The sequence below is a fragment of the Piliocolobus tephrosceles genome, chromosome 5, assembly GCF_002776525.5.
Source record: "Piliocolobus tephrosceles isolate RC106 chromosome 5, ASM277652v3, whole genome shotgun sequence".
Lineage (NCBI taxonomy): Eukaryota > Metazoa > Chordata > Mammalia > Primates > Cercopithecidae > Piliocolobus > Piliocolobus tephrosceles.
In genome coordinates, this window is record NC_045438.1 from 26,377,290 (window position 1) to 26,397,804 (window position 20,515).

A 20,515-nucleotide genomic window follows, 5' to 3' on the forward strand; every position below is an offset into this window, starting at 1 on the left:
ATCACACATATTTTCTAGTACACGTTTGTACATTATTATAAATCCTAATATTTCCATCTTCTGCTATTTAATATTTTCCATGAAATATGTTAAAGTCTTTTTATGAGAGGGAAGCTTCAAAAGCCATTTGTGATGTATTTTGTGGTCACAATGTAGCCTGGGAAACTTCTGGAAGGTTTTTATTGATAAATAGTTTTATCTAAAACATTATAAACAAGCCTAACCTTGTATTTAGGTTCTGACACAGTATTCTGACACTGAAGAGGCTGGAAAATATAATTATACTAAATGTTAGCTAATACATCAATTTCCTCTACATTTTCACCCTATCCAGGAAAAAAAAAAAAAAAAAAGCAAAGTCAGGTAATCAAATATCATGACTTCCTCTTCCATTCTCCAATAAAAGCCCTGCCACAATCTCAATCCCCAGCTCTGGCACAATGGCTTTTCTTCCTTCCTGGCTTTGTGTACTAGTTGGTTACTTTTCTGCTTCTTTAGCAGGGACTTCCAATCTCTCAGATATAGAGCCCCCTCTGTGGAAGGAGAGTCCTGGTCAGCTCAGTGACTACAGGGTGGAGAACAGCATGTACATTATTAATCCGTGGGTATACCTTGAGAGAATGGGGATGTATAAAATCCTGTTGAACCAGACAGCCAGGTATTTTGCAAAATTTGCACCAGAAAATGAACAAAATATTTTATGGGGATTGCCTCTGCAGTATGGCTGGCAATATAGGACAGGTAAGAATGACTCTTGTTTTCGTTGTAATGATCTACCAGTAGACCTAAGAAGTGTTTGGGAAATTGCACTCTGTATATACCCTACCATGTTTTTAAAAATTGATTCTTTATCTTGCTCTCTTTTCCCTTATAATCTTTGTTTTTCTACCTATCCTTCTCCTTACTCATAAATCCTTCTTTTGTGGGTTGTGCGTTATTATTAGAAAGTTCAATGAGGTATAAGACATAGTTATCACCTATTAAAAGACATCACATCTCATCTATTGAGCATTTCACAAATATTTATTGAAATTCTACTAAGTGCCACACTCCTTTCTAAGCAATGAGATGAACTGAACAGTCAAGGGGATATACAAAGTGATGTCAAATTAGTTTGAATTTCTTAAAGTTCTAATTATGATAAGAGGTTATAAAGAATCATCACATTGTTCATGAGGATCTTTCTCTGTAAAACGTTTGCTTCCTCTTGGAAATAAAGTACCTTACAGTGTATAGAGAGAAGTTACATTTTGGGATAAAATATGCATGAATTGAAAGATACTTTTGTTCTGGTTGATAGAAGCTCATGAGAAAGAGTGGTGCCTGTTTCCCAGTCCACACTGATAACACAGCCAATAAAGAAAATATTGTGTGTGAGAAAGAGGTTAAGAAAAGAGCAATTTCATTTGGAAGAAAAACAATGATTATTTTCTAATATTTACATAACGTATATTACAGGTGAAACACTTTTGGTGCTTTTTCTCACCTCACATCACAACCTTATAATGTAGTTAATATTATTATCCCCATGTCATAGATGAGAAAACTAAGGCATTAGAGGTTATTTAGATAAAGTCAAGCTAGTGAGTGGTGGAGCTGGGGTTTGTTTTGACTCTTGACCATCCTTTTTATGTGTATGCATATTGCTTCATAGTTTCGATTAGGAGGTAGAGGAGGAAATAGAAGACAGAATCCTTACAAAAGCAAATAATATTTAGGACCTATAATTCAAAAGTAGAAAACTGTGTTGTTGTTAAGGAAAAGAAAAGAAATTTATTGGGGTCTAAAAAATAAAAGATAGAAAAGAATGATGTGAATACCAACATATATCATTCAGAAATAAATGCTTTTGTATCTACAAACAAAATCTATGTGGTTAAGCAATAGTTACAGCCAGTTCCAAAATGTATATAATAAATACAACTGTGCATCCTCTCTCCTCCAGGCAGATTAGCTGATCCAACCCGACAGACAAACTGTGGCTATGAATCTGGAGATCATATGTGCATCTCTGTGGACAGTTGGTGGGCTGGTATGTTCGTTTAAGTGGCAAAATAGATATTAACCTTACCTGAAAGAAAGCATTCAAACCTAAAATCTTAGGGACAGAGACAGAACTAAAACAATCTTTTTCCTATTTTAAAAAGGAATCTGTTTCACCATGTACCTTATGGTCTTTAGGTCACATTAAGAGATTTAACAGCCACAATGTCAATAATGATTCCTTAGGACATACCCAGCTTTTCACAGAATGACGAAAATAAGATTCTGCAAAAGCAATGGCCTCTGAGGGGCCAATTCTGGCAGTTAGATGGGAGGTCCAACGGATGACAAAGAATCTCCAGAATAAGGAATGATAAGAAGTGAGACATCAAGACAAATGATGCTTTTTCATTTTGCTCAGACCAGATGTGGTTAATATTGAAACCTATAAACATGCCAGAGATTAATACCTACTGCAATTCATTATACCAATAAGTAATCTCAGGCTTTAATCATGTACTTTAATGCTAAAATAACCAGAAGGTATTTTCTAATTCTTTCGTTTAATTTTATACTTTAGTAATAAAAACAATTTATACCACAAATCCTTAGAGGTATTTCCCAACAGTTAGAAATATGACCACATTAAATTTCACTTTTTCAGAGTGACACACATCATATGTATCCTTAAGCATTTTCCTCTTACTACCCCTAATTGTTCTTTTAAAAGACCCACAAATAGTAGTGGCCACAGAACTAGAATTCAGAGTTTGTTATTCTTAGATTGGTTTAGTAGTTTGGAGGATTAGCCAGCTACACTGTGGCATAGGACTCCATTCACAAATGCCTGTCTAGGATGAAATATTCTACATCACTGATTTCTAGTGGAAATCAGTATGAGCCTAATATCCAACTAATGAAAATGTCTGAGTCTGCTGGAATAGGTTATACATAGGTAAAATTTTTAAAAATGTAAAAATAGTCTTCTTTGATTGTCAGTCCAATTATCCAATGATCTATTGTCAAAACTTATCCAAAATTTTTGCTTTAAAGGCATATAATAAAATAAAAATGTAGTTATATCATGGTTACAAATTAAATTTACATATATAAAATAGAAAACATCATTTACCAAAGCTATAATCAAGTTAAAATATTTTAGAGAAAACTACAAATACAATTCACAATAAAACCGTTAACCAGAGGTTTTGTACCATTCTGAGGAAAAGTTGATAACTTTCTTCCATTTCTACTTAATACTTTGAAAAATGACTATTATGAAATCCATTAAAATTACTTTTTGTTTTAAAATATCATAGTCAACTACTTTAGCCAACATGTTATATATTTATGATTATGGGGTTATTAACAGAAACACAATCAAATTTATGTATTTGACCCTTAGGGGGATTTTTGCTCAGTATTTTTTTCCCAGTGTTTAGCTTTTATCATGTTTCTGGGTCTGTGAATTTTTTTAATAACTTATACCTTCCTTAAAAATATTCTCTTTGAAATTTGTTAGTGCTTGTGGTAATAATAAATCTTTTGTTCTTACAGATTTGAATTATTTTCTGTCTTCATTACCCTTTCTTGCTGCGGTTGATTCTGGTATAATGGGGATATCATCAGACCAAGTCAGGCTTTTGCCCCCACCCAAGAATGAGAGGAAGTTTTGTTATGATGTTTCTAGTTGTCGTTCATCTTTCCTTGAAACAATGAACAAGTGGAACACCTTTTACCAGGTTCCTTCTTTATATTCTTAGGAGATAGGAAGAGGATTTATTTTGTCTTATCATTTAATCTAGGATTTTTTTGTGCATTGCATAATATTTTCCTTAGTATGCAAATATAAATTGCTATGCATGATATATTAATAATATATTGTATAGTAGAGTGTTATGAATAATTAACACCTACTGCCTCAATACAGCATTAACATAAATCTATCCATTCTTCTTGCTTCAAATACATTATAAAAAAATGGTGAGCATACAGGATATTTGGCTGAATGGTGAAGAGGCTATTCTGATTAATTGAATCTTCATGTCCACTAGGATATTAGAAGAAATTTGACTAAAATCAATGAAGAAAAGATATATTTACTAGTACTTTAGTAGGTTATTGCATTAGTTCAGATCTAATGAAACATTTTAATAAGATATTTTTGTTACTCACAATTTTATGGTAATTTTAGCAGTGTTAATAGGAAAAAATAAAGACCTTATGATCTGTATAAAATATAAAGTCTGAAAATGCTTGAAGTTCAATACTTATAGATGCATATGTTATTATTAAAACTAATGAATATTTTTGTGTTCTTTAACGAGTGTTAGACATTAAGGACATATACATATTTTTACTTAGAAATAAAATTCTTCTTTTATGTAGAATATTGCTAAATTATATATCTGAACATGACTAAATTTCAGGGAGAAGTATTGTATAGTTGCTTAAATATTAATACATTTGACTTCTTTACCTTAGTATTTGCAGTCACCTTTTAGTAAGTTTGATGATCTGTTGAAGTACTTATGGGCTGCACATACTTCAACCTTGGCAGATACTATCAAAAGTTTTGAAGACAGGTAAGAATGTATCTTTAAAGTATCTTTATTTAATATGCTAAATAATTCTGGGCATTATTTATATATTTTTCTTCTTCTAGAGTATTTTTCAATCTTTATATTAAATAATAAGCCTAACCATTGGAGATTATAATGAGGATGTGTAAATATTTTAACATGATCAGGCTTAAAAAGGTATTTTATGGAGAAAGGGAAAATTTTGAGGAAAAAAGCCTTGCATGAAGGAACAAACAAACAAGCAACAGGCAACACATTTTCCTAATTGTAGAAGACAAAATAAAATATAAATATGTAGATGACCTTTATTATTTAATCATAGACACTGTTACAAGAAAAACTGTAGATAGATAAATATGGCACAATTCACTTAAGCAATGAATGATTCATTAATCAGCATCATTCTGAACCAGTAGACGTTCAGAGAGCCTCACCCAGTGATGTGAGCAGGCAGTATTTACAGACAGAAAAAGAAAGTGACATATAGAAACACTTTGGTTACAGCTCAGCATTTGCCTTATTTGGACATAGTGTGATGAGAAATTTGCCTTATATAGGCATGGTTTGATCAGTTGGCAACCTGTGATTGGCTGAAGCTCACCTGCCATGATTTGATGAGACTCATATTTGTTACAAGAAAATACTCTTAAGTTCGGTTGCAGTTTGTTTACAAACTACATTAAGTTGCAGTTTGCTACATATGGTGGCAATTTTAGACCAAACTTAATTTAACAATTCCCCACCTTTTGGTCTGCCTCTTAATTTTGAGAGGTTGACCAAAACCTTGGACATTGACACCACTCTCTGTCACTTTCATCATTGATTGATTTGGTATCAGTATGGAATTCACAGTTCATACATCAGGACAGTTGACTGGTTATTTATGTTCTCTTTATGTTTTCATTATTCTAATTTTAGTTAGACCATTTGACATAGAATGAATAGCTGCATAAGAGGATTTAAGACTCAGGGGAGGTTAAGGTGTGCCAGGGAGACTATTACGATGGCTATCAGGAGGCTGATACTAAGAGACTGAAGGAGCTTCCATCCATCAATTGAACCAACATAAATCAAATATATAAATAATTAAGCCAGAATAAAATTCTACTTGTTTTAACCAACTAGCTTGTTTGCTGATTTCTTACAACTGAGCTTCTACCCTATCTGATAATTTACTTAAGTACAGCAGGAATTGTTAGCTAGTGCACATATTCCTCCCTAAAGGTAGTCCAAAGCAATCTGGTTACCTAATATGCCTTTAGTAAGAAAATCTAAAGTAGTTTGTTGGACAATTATAGCCTTTGCAGTAGAATCAGCTATAGTAACTAATGCATGAGACATATTTCTAAGCATAACCTCCTTTAAATTTATACAAAGCCAGGGAAGGAATTTTCTACCCAACAATACCCATTAAGAAGAATTCATACCTGCTGTTAAACTCCTCTTTATTCCATAGTTAAAATTAAGAGTTGCAGACAAATATCAAGTTTCCAATCAGTTATGGAGTGACAGGAGTACCCTTGGAATCCCTTAATTGCCAGTGGCTCCTTATTTTGCAATTATTGAGACATGGATTTGCCCACATATATGGTTGGTTATTAAATCCTCCACAAATAAAAACATATTCTGGAAGAACCCTACAGATAGTCTCCTGTTTGAGATGCCTTGTGCCTTATGAGTCAGCATTATGAGTCAGCATTAGTAATATTTGTCTAAGGCCTCATTTTTTAATCATTGTATGGTTAGAAGATACTAACAACTAAAGGATTAGGGTGATAAATTTGCGTACAAAAGTCAAATTGTCTTCTTTTTGTTTTTCAAATTCAATTTTGGCTTAATTTAACTACCAAACTCTCAGTATAGGTTTTGCCTACTGTTAGATTTAAACAGGCAATCTGAATATTTCAGTCTAAAAGTCTAGCTGTTTAGAAAGAACTAGATACTGCGCATGGAATATCAGTGAAATTTCTTACAGGATGAACCAGAGTATCTCTAAGATCATGTCAGGATTTAGGTTTAACATGACATATGCAATACTCAGTTTAAGTTCCATGCAGAAGTAATTGATTATGAAATCTTCATTATCACATTATATTGCCATGTATAAACAGAAAAGAAACATGGGCCAAAAAGGAAAGGGAGAAAAGACTTCATGTTGACAGAGGAGAAAAGATTTTATTTATGATTTTGGCAAAGCTGTCTACATCAAGGATGCCATCTTCCTCTGGGGGGAAAAAAAAACATACCTAGTAAGCTTTACCTGGAGGTCTCCAGTGGGTGTACAGTCCCAAGGGTCTGGAAGGGCTCTCTCAAATTGAGAAATGTGGATCCAAGACTCAAATCCCTGAAGCTGTGGTGCAAAAAAGAGCTTGGTGTGGTCCTTTCTGATGGAGTTCAAGGACAGTCTTTCTTTGGTGTTGTTTCCAAAAGAACTGATCTCTAGGTTCTAGATCATGAATGATATGGTTGTTATCAGTTGGTGGGCCACAAAGGGCTTCTTTCATCTGGTGAAAATATGCTTTGGCAAAATGCATTGAAGCCTCACAATTTTGAGTCATATCAGAGTTTAGAAAAACATGAGATACATGAGGTTTTATTATTAGAGACATAGGCCTTCCAATAACTATTTCACAGAGTCAATCTGTTTTTTCCTACAGGAGTGGATTTGATTGCTATCAATCAGTAGGACCTTTGACCAATGCAATCCAACAAATTCCGTTAGCTTTGTCTAATGCCACTGTGTTTCTAATACCTTTTTAAACTGTTTTACAACTTTTCTGGTAAAATGAGTACCTATATTGCTAGAGATGTTTCCAGGAATGCCCTATAAAGACACTTTCTAATAACCTTTTCACTATTGTTATAGCATTAGCCTTCCTGCATAGAAACACACCTATAAAACCAGAAAATATGCACTGAAGGTGACAATTGAATTAAATATATTTGTCTGTGTTCAAATGATCCAGCATGTGCCAAAAATGTATCACTTGAGGTTTTTATTATATTACCAGTATTATCAGTTTAACAAACCCAATGTTGGTGATAAGAATAGTCACTCCACCAATATTTTCCTCATAATTTGGATTATTTTCTCTCTCCCTTGATGAGTATAGAGCTTTTAATAATGGAAGCTTTTAGGACCCAGGAAGGACTAGGAGGCCATCTGTGCATTCCATGAGTCCATATTTAACATTGAATTTATATATTTTTAATATATTTATTATATATTATATATTATAAATTAAAAATTTAATATTAAAAAAAAATTTTTTAATGTCAGTTTTGACTGGCACACCCAGCACTTTGGGAGCCCAACGTGGGCGGATCATGAGGTCAGGAGTTCCAGACCAGCCTGGCCAATATGGGAAACCCCATCTCTACTAAAAATACAGAAATTAGTCAGACGTGGTGCTGCATGCTTGTAGTACCAGCTACTGGGGAGGCTGAGGCAGAAGAATTGCTTGAACCCGGGGGCAGAGGTTGCAGTGAGCTGAGATTGTGCCACTGCACTCCAGAGACTGGGGACTGGGTGACAGAGTGAGATTCCATCTCAAAAAAAAAAAAAAAGTCAGTTTTGTATTTCCAAATCAACTCAATAGCTTGCTTACTAAATAGGTTATCATAGGTAATTTGGCTTGAGTCAATCTCATGATATTTGTTCAAATTGCTTATCTAAACAACTTCACTTCTGGCTGACATAGCATGAAAATCTGCCAAAGCATTTTCTTAGTAATCAATTAATTCTTGTTCGACTTGATGTTGGGTTAGAAGTTTTATGAATCAATCAGTCTCTTCGTAACAGTTCTGGGAATTCTCATTCGGTCCAACGGGATGATCAGATTTCTAGGAATTTCATAAAATTTCTGGAACATATATTAATAACACATCCATACAAATACAACTTAAAGAAGGTTTAACATTACTTATTATTTGATAATGCTTTCCATATTATTTATCAAATAGGCCCAATTACTTAAATATCTCTCTTTTTATAAGGAGAGATATCCTTTTGAGATGTTCCAAAGGCCTACCTGCAAAGTCCCAAAGTTAATTTGAGGTCAATAAAAATACTTGATTTAGAATTTCGGAAGCTTGCCAGAAATATCAAAGGTTTAAAATACTTGATAAAATAGGATAACAGATCACTTTTAAATATTAATAGTCATCCATTTTAACCAGAGTGATAATTTAAAGATTTTAAAGGCAAACACAGAAAAATTACAGTTATAGAAAAACCTTCGATCTTTTATAGAGAGGACTCAGTTGTTTAAATGATCAAAAAACCTAATTAAGACAACATGAAGCAAAGGAAATTATCTTAGTAAAATGCAGAATCTTTGTTTTCTAGGACAATTACTTCAAGGGTAAAGAAAAACTTTTCACAGTGTCCTACTAAGAACAGACCAATACTCCGAGAAAACCTTGGCTTAACACAAGGAAATAAATTCTAATTTTGCATCAGTGTACCTTTGATATTAATGCTCAATTTTTAGAAAAACATATAAATAATTCTCTTCTAATTTTAGCCAACTTGATCAACACAAGTTTTTTCACAAGGTTTATCTTTCACAAACCTTTTATAACTTTCTTATACATTCAATCTTTGTCCTATACTTCTCTTCTCATTTTGGAACAACAGGTCATTCTATATCAGGATAAAATTTGCTCTTCTGTTTCTTGAACAAAACAAAACATCCTCATATATTATAGTTTTTCTTACAAAAAGCACATTTTACCTGTCTACTTGCATATAGCTTTGTTTTCCTTATTTGTATTTCAATTATATATAATTAAGAATCTTAACTCCTATTAACCTTAAGTTTCCAGTGAACACTAGGAAACAAACAATTGTGAACTGTTGTACCAGTAATCTGTAGACTAATAAATCTATGAATTATACTTTCCAGAAGCATATGTTTTCTCCTGGTGAATTTGTCAGTGTGGCACAAAATACGTTTATTAACCGTCCCAAATACCTTTGGTCCCTCTGCAATAAAAAACTGTAGAAGAGGCAAAATATTATCTCTATTGAAGACTAAGCTTTGATTTTTTAAAATCTTGCCCAAATTCCTACCTAAGGGGTCTGGGGAGTCATGCCCTACTAATCATAAATTGTCATCAGATCGGTTTTATTTAACCCTATGTATCATGACTTACCTTCCAACATGACTATGGCATATGTGACAAAGAAGAAAAACAAAATATTTTACCCCAAAACTTGTTTCTTTGCCATATTTTGAAATGGCTTGCAAAGCTGTCCTTCGTGGGGGAAATTTGCACTTGTAAGGAATCTCTGTTAACCTAGCTAGATCTTTTTCTTCCAGGCCCTCCCAGTCCTGAAGAGATTAACTGAGAGTCTAGCACTTTTTAAAGGTCTGAATAGAAAATATTTGTCATCTATTTTCTCTAAAGCAGCCACTATGAGACATCAAAAGTACCGTAGTCACCACATTCTTTTATTTTAACTTGAACATTTTCATTAATCCCAGGTTTTTAGACAAACTCAAACAATTGTCGAATCAGAAAATGTTTAAATTTTCCTATAGCCTGGATTCATCCCCACCCCGCTATTTCAAATCGTCCCGCCTTTCTGGACCAAACAAACGTATTTCTCAAATGTATTTTATTGATGTCTCATGCTTCTCTAAAATGTATAAACCAAGCTGCACCCCAGCCACCTTGGGCACATGTTTTTGGAACCTCCTGAGGGCTATGTCATGGGCCATGGTCACTCTTATTTGTGTCAGAATAAATCCCTTCAAATATTTTACAGATTTTGACTCTTTTTGCTGACATTATTTTTCAGGATTTTTTCTTTTTGGGCCTGAGAATTAAATTGTTGTTTGTATAGACTTCCCTCAGCCTCAACTTTCCATTCTCAATGATAAGGCTGTTAAGAAAAAAATTTTGGTATAGGAAGGACATCTTTCACATGGGAATTTTATCTTGCTTATGTCCACTTAACTTACCTGTTTTTAACAATTATGTTTGAATCGCTCATAAAAATCAAATGTTAATCAGCTAGTGATTAGCTTTTTTTTTGTCTGACAAATTTTGTAATATAGAGATGACATAAGCTTATTTTTTTCTACCAGGTTTCCTGTAGTAATGTAAATGGGCAAAGCATTTGGGTTAGTTCTTGTTTTTCTGAAATAATACTTAAATTATATAGGCACTTATTTTCCTTGAGTCAAATACAGCTCTTTCATAATTTAAGTTTGGCACTATCATAAGGAAATAGAAAAATATCCCATATATATCATGCATACAGACATACATAAACATACAGACCAAAACAGATCTTATTGAGATGGGAGAACTCCCTGGACCCCTTTGCAGGACTCGTAACAGGGGTGTGACTTGCTTACTTGGCCACCATGTTCAAATGTCCTGTGGGATGGGGTACATGCAGGTGAGTGGGTGCCAGGGCTGGAGGCTGCGGCAAGTGCTTTTGGGCTCTGGCCTAATGGTACCATCTAGGGGTGTGTTACAATTAATGCTCTTTTAGCAGTTACTGTCCATGGATGATTAAGTGTTAACCAGCTCAGTGAAAAGTCAGGGTGACAGACTTTTACATTCTGCCCTCTTGGTACCTGGGTATTTGTCCAGTGTTCAGGAAGAATTAGGTCACGTGGACTTGAAGGATGGTGAATGCAGAGATTTTATAGAGTGATGGAGGCAGCTCTCAGTGTGATAAATGGGGAGCTGGAAAGCAGATGGAGTGGGAAGATAACAACTCCTCTCTGACTATCCTGCTGCCTTTTCAATGTACAAATGCTTCTTCTCTTCTTCTCTGCCACACCACTCTGCTCCTCTGCCAGTGGAGTTTGGGGTTTTTATGGGTATGGAATGGGGGACATGGAGGGCCAGAGTAGTTTTGGAAAAAGCAACATTTGGGTGGAAAAACAGAGATGTGAAGTTCTCATTTAGGGCCATGGGCCCAGGCTTATGGGTGGGGACTTTGCTGGGGAACTGCCCTCTTCTACCCAGTATTTCTCTGCCTCCTGTCCGTATCATTATGATTTTATTCTAAAAGTTTTAGTCATGTGCCAGGTACAGTAATACACACTCATTAATTTATTAAAGAATATCTGGATCCAAAATTGTCTTTTTCTGGCCAATGAAGCAGACTATGTGCCCATATGGCCAAAACCCTCCTTTATGTGTGCGTGTGTGTGTTTGAGAAAGAGATAAGAAAAAGATAAAACTTTTAGAAACGTTAACTTACAAGTTTCCAAATAGTTCCTTCGTTTTTTCCTTAGCTCTCTCTAAATTTGCATTTCCAAAGGAATGTCTCTTACATAAAGTCAGGTAGAAAATTTACATTTCAGAGATAAAGAGCTTAGACTTCAAGTTTAAATAACATCATTTGCCTAAACCAAGAAATAAGGGTATAGGTAAGGCCCAGTTAAGACACAATGGCCACGAAAAGTACCTTAAACAAAGGCAAGGCTGTTATGTAGATTTAAAGCAATGCCTTTTTCATTAGTGACCTAGTCCTCCTTTTTTTGCCAGTGCAGAAAAGGAGACAGTCTTACAAATTGAGATTTTCCTTAGAGATGTGATTTTTTCTTATTAGTCAAGAATTTTTTTATGTCCATACTCAGCACAGAAACTTTTAATCTTATAGTCACAGATTAATTAATATTTTAGGTTAGTTTGTTTTCACAATTGAATGACAGATCAATAAGTAGTTATTTTTCCAAGAAAGAGTTTTGGGGTATAGTAAAGATTATGACAGCAAGAAAGAGGTAAACAGAATTGGCAGCACGTATAACGAGCAGGGGTTTTAGAAGCACAGTTTCTGTTCACTGAGAAGCCACCATGGGAGAAGCAGGATCAAACTGAAAAAACAGAGAGGGTTAATTCTTACAAATGTTTTTCTGAAAATGATCAAAGTGTCAATTAGACAGGATTGAACACAGGGACTTTCCAGATTTGATATGAACCCTCTCTTCCCCCAAAATCCACCATTCAGAGTTCTTCTTTCTGAGGGAATGGTTGATTATTATGCCAAAAGTGAAGCCTTTGTGGTTTCTTCTGGTGGGGAAACAGTACAGACAAAGGGAGCGGATTCATCAGATGGCTGGTGTAAAAATGGACAGTTATTTTCTTTTCCAATGGCTTGGCTGTTTACAATAAAAGCAGACATCTCAATGCACAAGTTTCTTTAGTTTGGGCCCCCCTTGGTTTGGGTTTTAAAATAGGTATGAATAGGTCTTTTTTGTCCTTGGAGCTGTTGTAACTATGAAGACAAGCACCTGTTTGCATTTTGTAAGGAGTTTTCTCACTGTGGCCACTGTAATTCTAAGTAACCTTTAGAAAGATTCACCCATTTCTCTAGAAAAGCATAACTTCTGGGTCCATAGTTCTTTTTATTTTATATTATTTTTTATTTTTTTAACATTAAATTGGCTGAAGTTCCAGATGGAGGAGTTCCAGAATCTTTGTATCCTGATGAACTCATGATTTCCTATCTTTTGGTGATGAGACCTACCTACTGAATGCAGTCCAGTTTCTGTCTGACCCAGTCAGACACCTGAGGCCTCCCTATAGGACCCACTCCTGTTTCTGTCATGACTTTTAAATATGGTCCAGATAAAAAAATGCTCAAATGAATTCAAAGAGCTTAAAACACAAGTTCGTGGAGCTTGAATCTAAGAAAGAACTCACCCATAATCCCAGTTGCTGTAAGAGTTAAGTTTGGCACTATCATAAGGAAATAGAAAAACATCACATATATATCATACATACAGACATACATAAACATATAGACCAAAACAGATCTTATTGAGATGGGAGAGCTCCCTGGACCACTTTGCAGGATTTGTAGCAGGGGTATGGCTTGCTTACTTTGCCACCATGTTCAAATGCCCTGTGGGAGGGGTAGCATGCAAGTGAGTGGGTGCAGGGGTTCAATGAGCACAATGAGCCCTGGAAAGGACCATTGCTTGGTCACTTGGTGCTTCTGGGGGTTGCTGGAGGTCTATTTTGTGTTGGTGTCTCCATTCATGTTAGTGGCTTTCCTCAGGTATATGGTAATACTTGACTGTCTACTCAAATTTAAAAAGAAACACTTAGGGGCCGGGTGCGGTGGCTCACGCCTGTAATCCCAGCACTTTGGGAGGCCAAGGCGGGCGGATCTTTCCAGGGTGAGCAGTGGTAGTTACCTACTATTTGAAATCTGGAAGGAAATCTTTGTATATGATTGCTTCTTTAAAGTCTTTTAATCTCCCTGATTTTAGCAATCTCCTTTCACCCAGAGGGTATTACTCAGACTTAAATCGAGGAGAATTCTGCAAATTATATTGGCATTATTTTTCTGTTTTCCTCTCTGGTTGCTTAAAATTTAGTTTTCTTGATTCTATTAAATCTTTTCAACTAGTTCTTTTCAATTTCCAGCTTCCAACAAATCTTGTTGTTCCCCACGTGTTCTGATTTTATTTCTTCTGCCATTTTAATGGAGATTTGGTAGATTGCAAAAGTACAAGTATTTGTTAAAAACAGCATTTTTACTAAAAAACTCTTTTACCTAAAAATTCCCTTCTATTATCTCTTTAATTGGGATCAGTTCAGAATATAATAAAATATTGTGTTATGGATAAATTTATATATAGGTGCACTATTAATAAAGCAAAAAATACATATTTTCTATTAATTCATCTCACTGAAAGTTTAATAATAGTTCCTCAGGCAATTTGAATAGTTTCAAAGCCTTATATTGGTGAAAGGTAAATCTTTTAATATGATTATTATGGAAGATTTCAAATGCCCACTTATGTGCTCTGATTTGTTAATCTACCTATTTATGAGGTCTGGTTTGTCAAGGTCTATGAATTCATATTACAAGATTCAAGGCTAATGATTGTTCCTTGAAATGAAGTAATAGTGTACAAATTAAGACACTTTGCTTTGAAGTTACACAGACCTGAGTTTTAAATCCTGGCTCTTTTGACCTAGGAATTCAAACTGGGAGAAACTCAATTTTCTTATTTTTAAAATAAAATAACAATAGTACATGCTATATAGCACAATTTTGAGGATTAATTAAGAAATCCATAAGTTATGCTTAATGTGCTACTGGCATATGAGAAATATTCAATATAAAGTAACTATTATCACCATGACAAAAAGCAGTAGTAAAGAACATGGGTTTTAAAGGCAGATAGATTGACAGGGTTTAAAACAGGGCCCTGCAATTTACTATGTGTGCGGCCCTGAGTTAAGTTAGCTTTGTTTGAAAGAAAGCAGCCCAATCAACAACCACTAAACTTCAGTGTTGTACAACTGTGTTTATTGCTTAGATGTCTGGGGTTTAAATAAGCAGCTCTGCTGGTCTTTCCTGGGTTCACTCTCATGTTGGCTGATTTTGATTGGCTGCAGCAGGGATGACTGGGGAAGCTCAGCTCTGTTCCCTGACTCGTTCTACATCAGACAAGCCTGGTTGTTTTCCATAGTGATGGCAGAATTGCAAGAAAGAATAATCAAATTGTGAAAATGCATTTCAAGTTTATGCTATGTCAAACTAGTTACTATTATATTTTTTATGTCAAGTTACACGACTGAGTCAGGAGTGGGAATTTCTCCCTATCACCTAATGTAGGAAGAATCAGTACTGAAAGTTACATAGCAGAAGACAGAATTGTAGGGATTGGTAAAGAACGGGGGCCATGGTTGCAATCTATTACATGCTGTGAAATAACTCTAAAAGCTCATCAGTTACTTTCTTTAGGTAAATATATATTAAGGAGTATTTACTTGAGACAATACTGAATATTTTGTAGCTTGCATATACTCAAATAAAATTCTGTGGCTCTGTATCCTCAGATTGGCTGACTTATGTATACCTGTGCTTCTACTTTATGTGAATTATTTCAAGTGTACTTTCATTCTTTCTTTTGTGACTACATTCTATCTGATCATTAGGTGAACTGACCAATAATTCATTCAACTGATGCATTTGAAGAGTTTATTATTGAATTTCTTCACTGCTTTTGTGATTTCTGTGTATTGAACTGGTGCCCTCATCTCTTCTCTCCCAGTGATTCTGACTTACTTCAATTTGTTTAGTACATTGTTACTAGAGCTCTGTGGCCCTTGCTCAAAATCTTTATGACTTCACATTTCCTTTCATCTTTGCTTGGTGGGTGACTGTAATGTATCAAGGGGAATTGAATCCAGACCAAACGCTTCTGTCATCAACAATCCAACCCTGCCTACCCTACCACTTCCAAGTATAGAGCAGGGAGGATCCCACAAGCATGGGAGTCAAACAGACAATGGGTATTATCTGGGTTATGTTATAGTTTATTTAATCTCAATAAGCATAATGCAAGCACCTTCTGTTTAATGGATCCTTTCTATGTTGCTGTCAAAATAAAATCAGATAATCTAATTTCTAGACATTATAATAGAAATAACTAGAGAAAAAAATCTTCAAATATGTGGATGATATGATGTTACGGGAATATAGAAGAGAAGAAAGTGGTAGATTCCACCTCAGGTAGGCTGGAAAGCTTTGTGAAGAACATAATATCTATGATGAGACTTGAAAGGGAATGTACCTGGTAAACCACATGGTGAGTATACAACGTCTCAGGGAGAACAAGTCTATTTACAAAACTACAAGTTGTTCAGCATGCTTAGACAGCTGATAGAAACAGAAGATGTGACTTTTATAGTTTTTAGTTTTTTTTTTTTTTTTTTTTTTTTTTTTTTTTTTTTTTTTTTTTTTTTGAGACGGAGTCTTGCTCTGCCACCCGGGCTGGAGTGCAGTGGCCGGATCTCAGCTCACTGCAAGCTCCGCCTCCCGGGTTTCCGCCATTCTCCTGCCTCAGCCTCCGGAGTAGCTGGGACTACAGGCGCCCGCCACCTCGCCCTGCTAGTTTTTTTGTATTTTTAGTAGAGACGGGGTTTCACCGTGTTAGCCAGGATGGTCTCGATCTCCTGACCTTGTGATCCGCCCGTCTCGGCCTCCCAAAGTGCTGGGATTTCAGGCTTGAGCCACCGCGCCCGGCCTAGACTTTTATAGTTTTAAAACTACTGAATATACCTTTAATCTTTCCATTGTAATTATTTGTCCCCATTTCTTAGGAGAAACTAAACTTTCTCACCTATCATGGGGAAAATTACAGAGGCTTTTGTAATAATTACAGAGTCTTTCTAACAATTCCAGAGGCTTTTTTTTTCTACCGGAGGCTTCCTGTGTAGAAAATACCAATTATTTAGAAAGTAGATAGTAAAAATCAGATACCTTTTTTTCTAGAAAGCTCAATGTTTCTAGGATCCCACGGCTTCAAGAAATCAACAGTTTCACAAAGGATATTTGAGTCTAGCAAAAATTTTGCTTTAGACCTTTGATATTTATCTCTACATTGGCAAAGAGTATGATTTAAAAATGCCTTACTTTTGGTTATTAGGTGGTATTCAAGTATGTGCTGAATTAAAGAAGATAAAATGCAATGTAAAATGTAAATAATTAATGAGATGATTCTTCCTAGATTTAGAAGTTTAGTGAGCCATCTTCACACCTCCTGAGGGATGGAATAAAGTCATCACATTATCAATCCTATTTTCTAAATAATAAAATTATGAATTTAGTTTGTTGGCAGGAGCCAATTTTTTCTGAAGGCAATGAGGTTGAAATTCTGAGGTGACTAATTATAATTAAGTACTTTTCCATTTGTGTTTTAGATATGATTATTATTCTCAAACAGAAGCACATTTTGAGAGAAGTTGGGTACTGGCTGTGGATCATTTAGCTGCAGTCCTCTTTCCTACAACCTTGATAAGAGTATCTCAGTTCCAGAAGGGGCTGCCACCGCGAATTCTTCTTAATACTGATGTAGCCCCTTTCATCAGTGACTTTACTGCTTTTCAGAATGTAGTCCTGTTTCTTCTAAATGTGCTTGGCAATGTGTAGAAATCTACAGGTAAGAACCTTAAAAGAATACTTTTAAAAATCAATATTATGTTGAAACAGAGAGGAGGAAATAATAATTAAATCAGTGATATAAACATTACAGCACTCCAAAAATAAAGTTATGATTTCCTGTGGGTATCCTTTCTATTCCTTTAGCAATAATCACTCTTGATATATAGAACCATTTAATGAGCACACATTTTAATCCTCTTACATATGGCCTGTCCTTTCATCTGGAGACCATGTTGAAACTTGAAGTTGGCAAACCAACTGAAACACTTTTTTTTGTTCTACATACTGATATATATATTCCTTATTTTGATCATCAGATCTTTTTAAAAACAAACAAAAAAAACTTTCTACTTTGCTCTTAAAGAAAATGAAGACATTTCAAAAGAAAACCTGCCATGATTCATGAAATTACTAGCATTTTGGCTTACCTGAGTTCCCTTGATCCAATACTATTAGTCGTGGAAGAAGGGTTTTATTCCAGCCCTTCAAATGCTGGATCTTCTAGTGAGTAAAAAAAAAACCCAGAGGATTCTTTATCTACCAGTTTGAAAGTGACTATATCATTCCCATTTGCCATACATGCACTAAAGCATTGAGCCAAACTTAAAACATAATTATATCATTAATGTTTTTCAAAGCAAAAACATTGAGTCTGAAAGATAAAAATGGAGGAAATGAAACATGAATAAATTAAACCTATGTTGTAAAAAAAACCTCTACATCAATTAGAGTAACCAAAACATCCAAACACTTTATAGACTTCATACAATTGAAGTTTTTCCTTTGGTTCTAGTGTGGCATTCTCTGTCAGTAGGCAGCTTCCCTTCACATAGTGAGCGAGTAGCAGAGCAAGTCTCCTTCACTCTGTGAAAGTTTTTCTTGGAGCTTTTTCCCAAAAATGAGTTGATCTAATTTATTCTGTTTAATAGATGTTTAGTGTTATTATTAGTTATTGCCAATAATATAACAATGACATTTTATATATATTTTTTCTTGCATAATGTATTATTTTACCACCAAATTCATAGAAAGAACATGAAATAAAGTTGGTAAGTCAGATATTGCCAAATGGTATTGCCAATAATGCAATGAATGACATGCCATGTTTACTTTTCTTTGTATAATTTATGATTTTGCCCCTAAATTAGTAGAAAGGAAATGAAATAAAATTATGAGCCATATATTGCCAAAAGGTACTTTAAAAAATTTGCAAGAGTTTACATGTAATAATTTTGTATCTTTTACAGGTTATCTTTGTACAGAAAAATCTAATGTATCTAGAGTTCATTCGGAATCTAGCTCCAGAATTTATGGAAATAACTCCTGAAACATTTAACTTGAAACTTCAGGAAATGATTAATGAATTAAAAATGAAAAACTCTAACTTGACAATCAGTAATTTCAAACAATTAATGTAATCATGACCATATAGTTTCATTATTTCTGATGTTTTTGATTTATGCTTATTTGTTAAGATCTTGTACATGTATTAAAAACTTAAATGCATTCAAATTAAAATAGTGATGATTTTGCTCATGATTTTAAAATTCATTAATAATTAAAATGTTTAAGATAAAAGTATATTGCATTATGCTACCAAAAAAACTGAGAAATTAACAAACATATTAAACTTGTGTAGCTCTTTTGTTATCCTATCATCAAATTTCATGACATTTAGACTAATATATATTGCTGATTTATAAACAAAATACAGATCATTTTGAAATAAAATACTGACAGGCAGTTTAAATTTTTTAAGTTCATAAAATTGAACTGGAAAATAGAATACACTAACTCATGTGTCAGTTTTCTCTGTGTTTTTGCTGACCACAAGTTTACAGCAATTATACAATAGAGTTCCCCTCCTTTCACCCACACTTGACAATGAATTCATTATATATAAAATGTATAATTAATGAGTGAGAATACACTGGCCAGGAGGTGGTGATTTCTAGAGCTGACATGAAGCTTTCATATGAAAGTTTTCCCAGGGTCTCATTCACAGACTAAATCTACCCACTAACTGTTGGAAAATGAAATTGGACAAATTGGTTTGAATATATGGGTACTGGATTAGGAAAGATGTAGTTTAAATCTCAGCAATGGTTGGGCATGGTGGCTCATGCCTGTAATCCCAGCACTTTGGGAGGCTGAGGCGGGCAGATCACTTGAGGTCAGGAATTTGAGACCAGCCTGGCCAACATAGTGAAACTCCATCTCTACTACAAATACAAAAATTAGCTGGGCGTGGTGGTGTGTGCCTGTAATCCCAGCTACTTGGGAGGTTGGGGGAGAAGAATCGCTTGAGCCCGGGAGGCAGCGGTTGCAGTGATGCCGAGATCGCACCACTGCACTCCAACCTGGGCAACAGAGTGACTCTGTCTCAAAAACAAACAAACAAACAAAAAAACTCAACTCTAGTTTGCCAGTTGAGTTGAGCTTGGGCCATTTTTCTAGCACTGTCTGTGCTTCAGTTTACTTATTGTTAGAATTAAGATTATAAAACCTACATTGCTAGATTATTTTGGGGAGTCAATAAAAGCATAAATATAAGGGTGGCTAGTGCTGTAGAAAAAAACTGGGTTCCTGTCACATGACTAGGAAAGATTAGGCTTGCAGACACTTTGAAGGGGGAGAGGGAATGGAATTTACTGGGTGAAAATGAAAAAACTCAGCAAAACAGAGGGGTTCCTGTTAACAGGTCCCCGTGTCACAGATTGAATCCCAGGTTACCACACAGGAACAGGAGAGGTCAGGCTCCTACCCCCTGCAAACAGCACGAACTTCCCAACGCTCCACCCCGTCGCCCCAGTGCACAGGCCGATAGGAGATTCTCCAGGACCAGCAGTCTGGTTTTTCAGCCTTTGAGCTGTTTTAGGCTTGAGAGTGGGGCTTCACCGGGGAAACCCTTGGTTGCCTCCTGTCTCTATCATTCCGCCGCTAAACAAGTACATCTAACTGTCCTTAGAATAAGGATAAGGATAAGGATAAGGATAAGGATAAGGATAAGGATAAG

General features: G+C 35.0%; 1 protein-coding gene across 1 annotated transcript; it reads left to right on the forward strand.

The window, feature by feature from the left end:
• Positions 1 to 434: 434 nt before the first annotated feature.
• Positions 435 to 19,018, forward strand: C5H6orf58 (chromosome 5 C6orf58 homolog). The gene is made up of 6 exons (XM_023230713.1): positions 435 to 741; positions 1,946 to 2,032; positions 3,541 to 3,725; positions 4,468 to 4,568; positions 17,259 to 17,497; positions 18,747 to 19,018. Exons 1-5 carry the CDS (start codon positions 441 to 443, stop codon positions 17,485 to 17,487), a joined length of 903 nt encoding a protein of 300 aa, XP_023086481.1. The 5' UTR covers positions 435 to 440; the 3' UTR covers positions 17,488 to 17,497; positions 18,747 to 19,018.
• Positions 19,019 to 20,515: the final 1,497 nt, after the last annotated feature.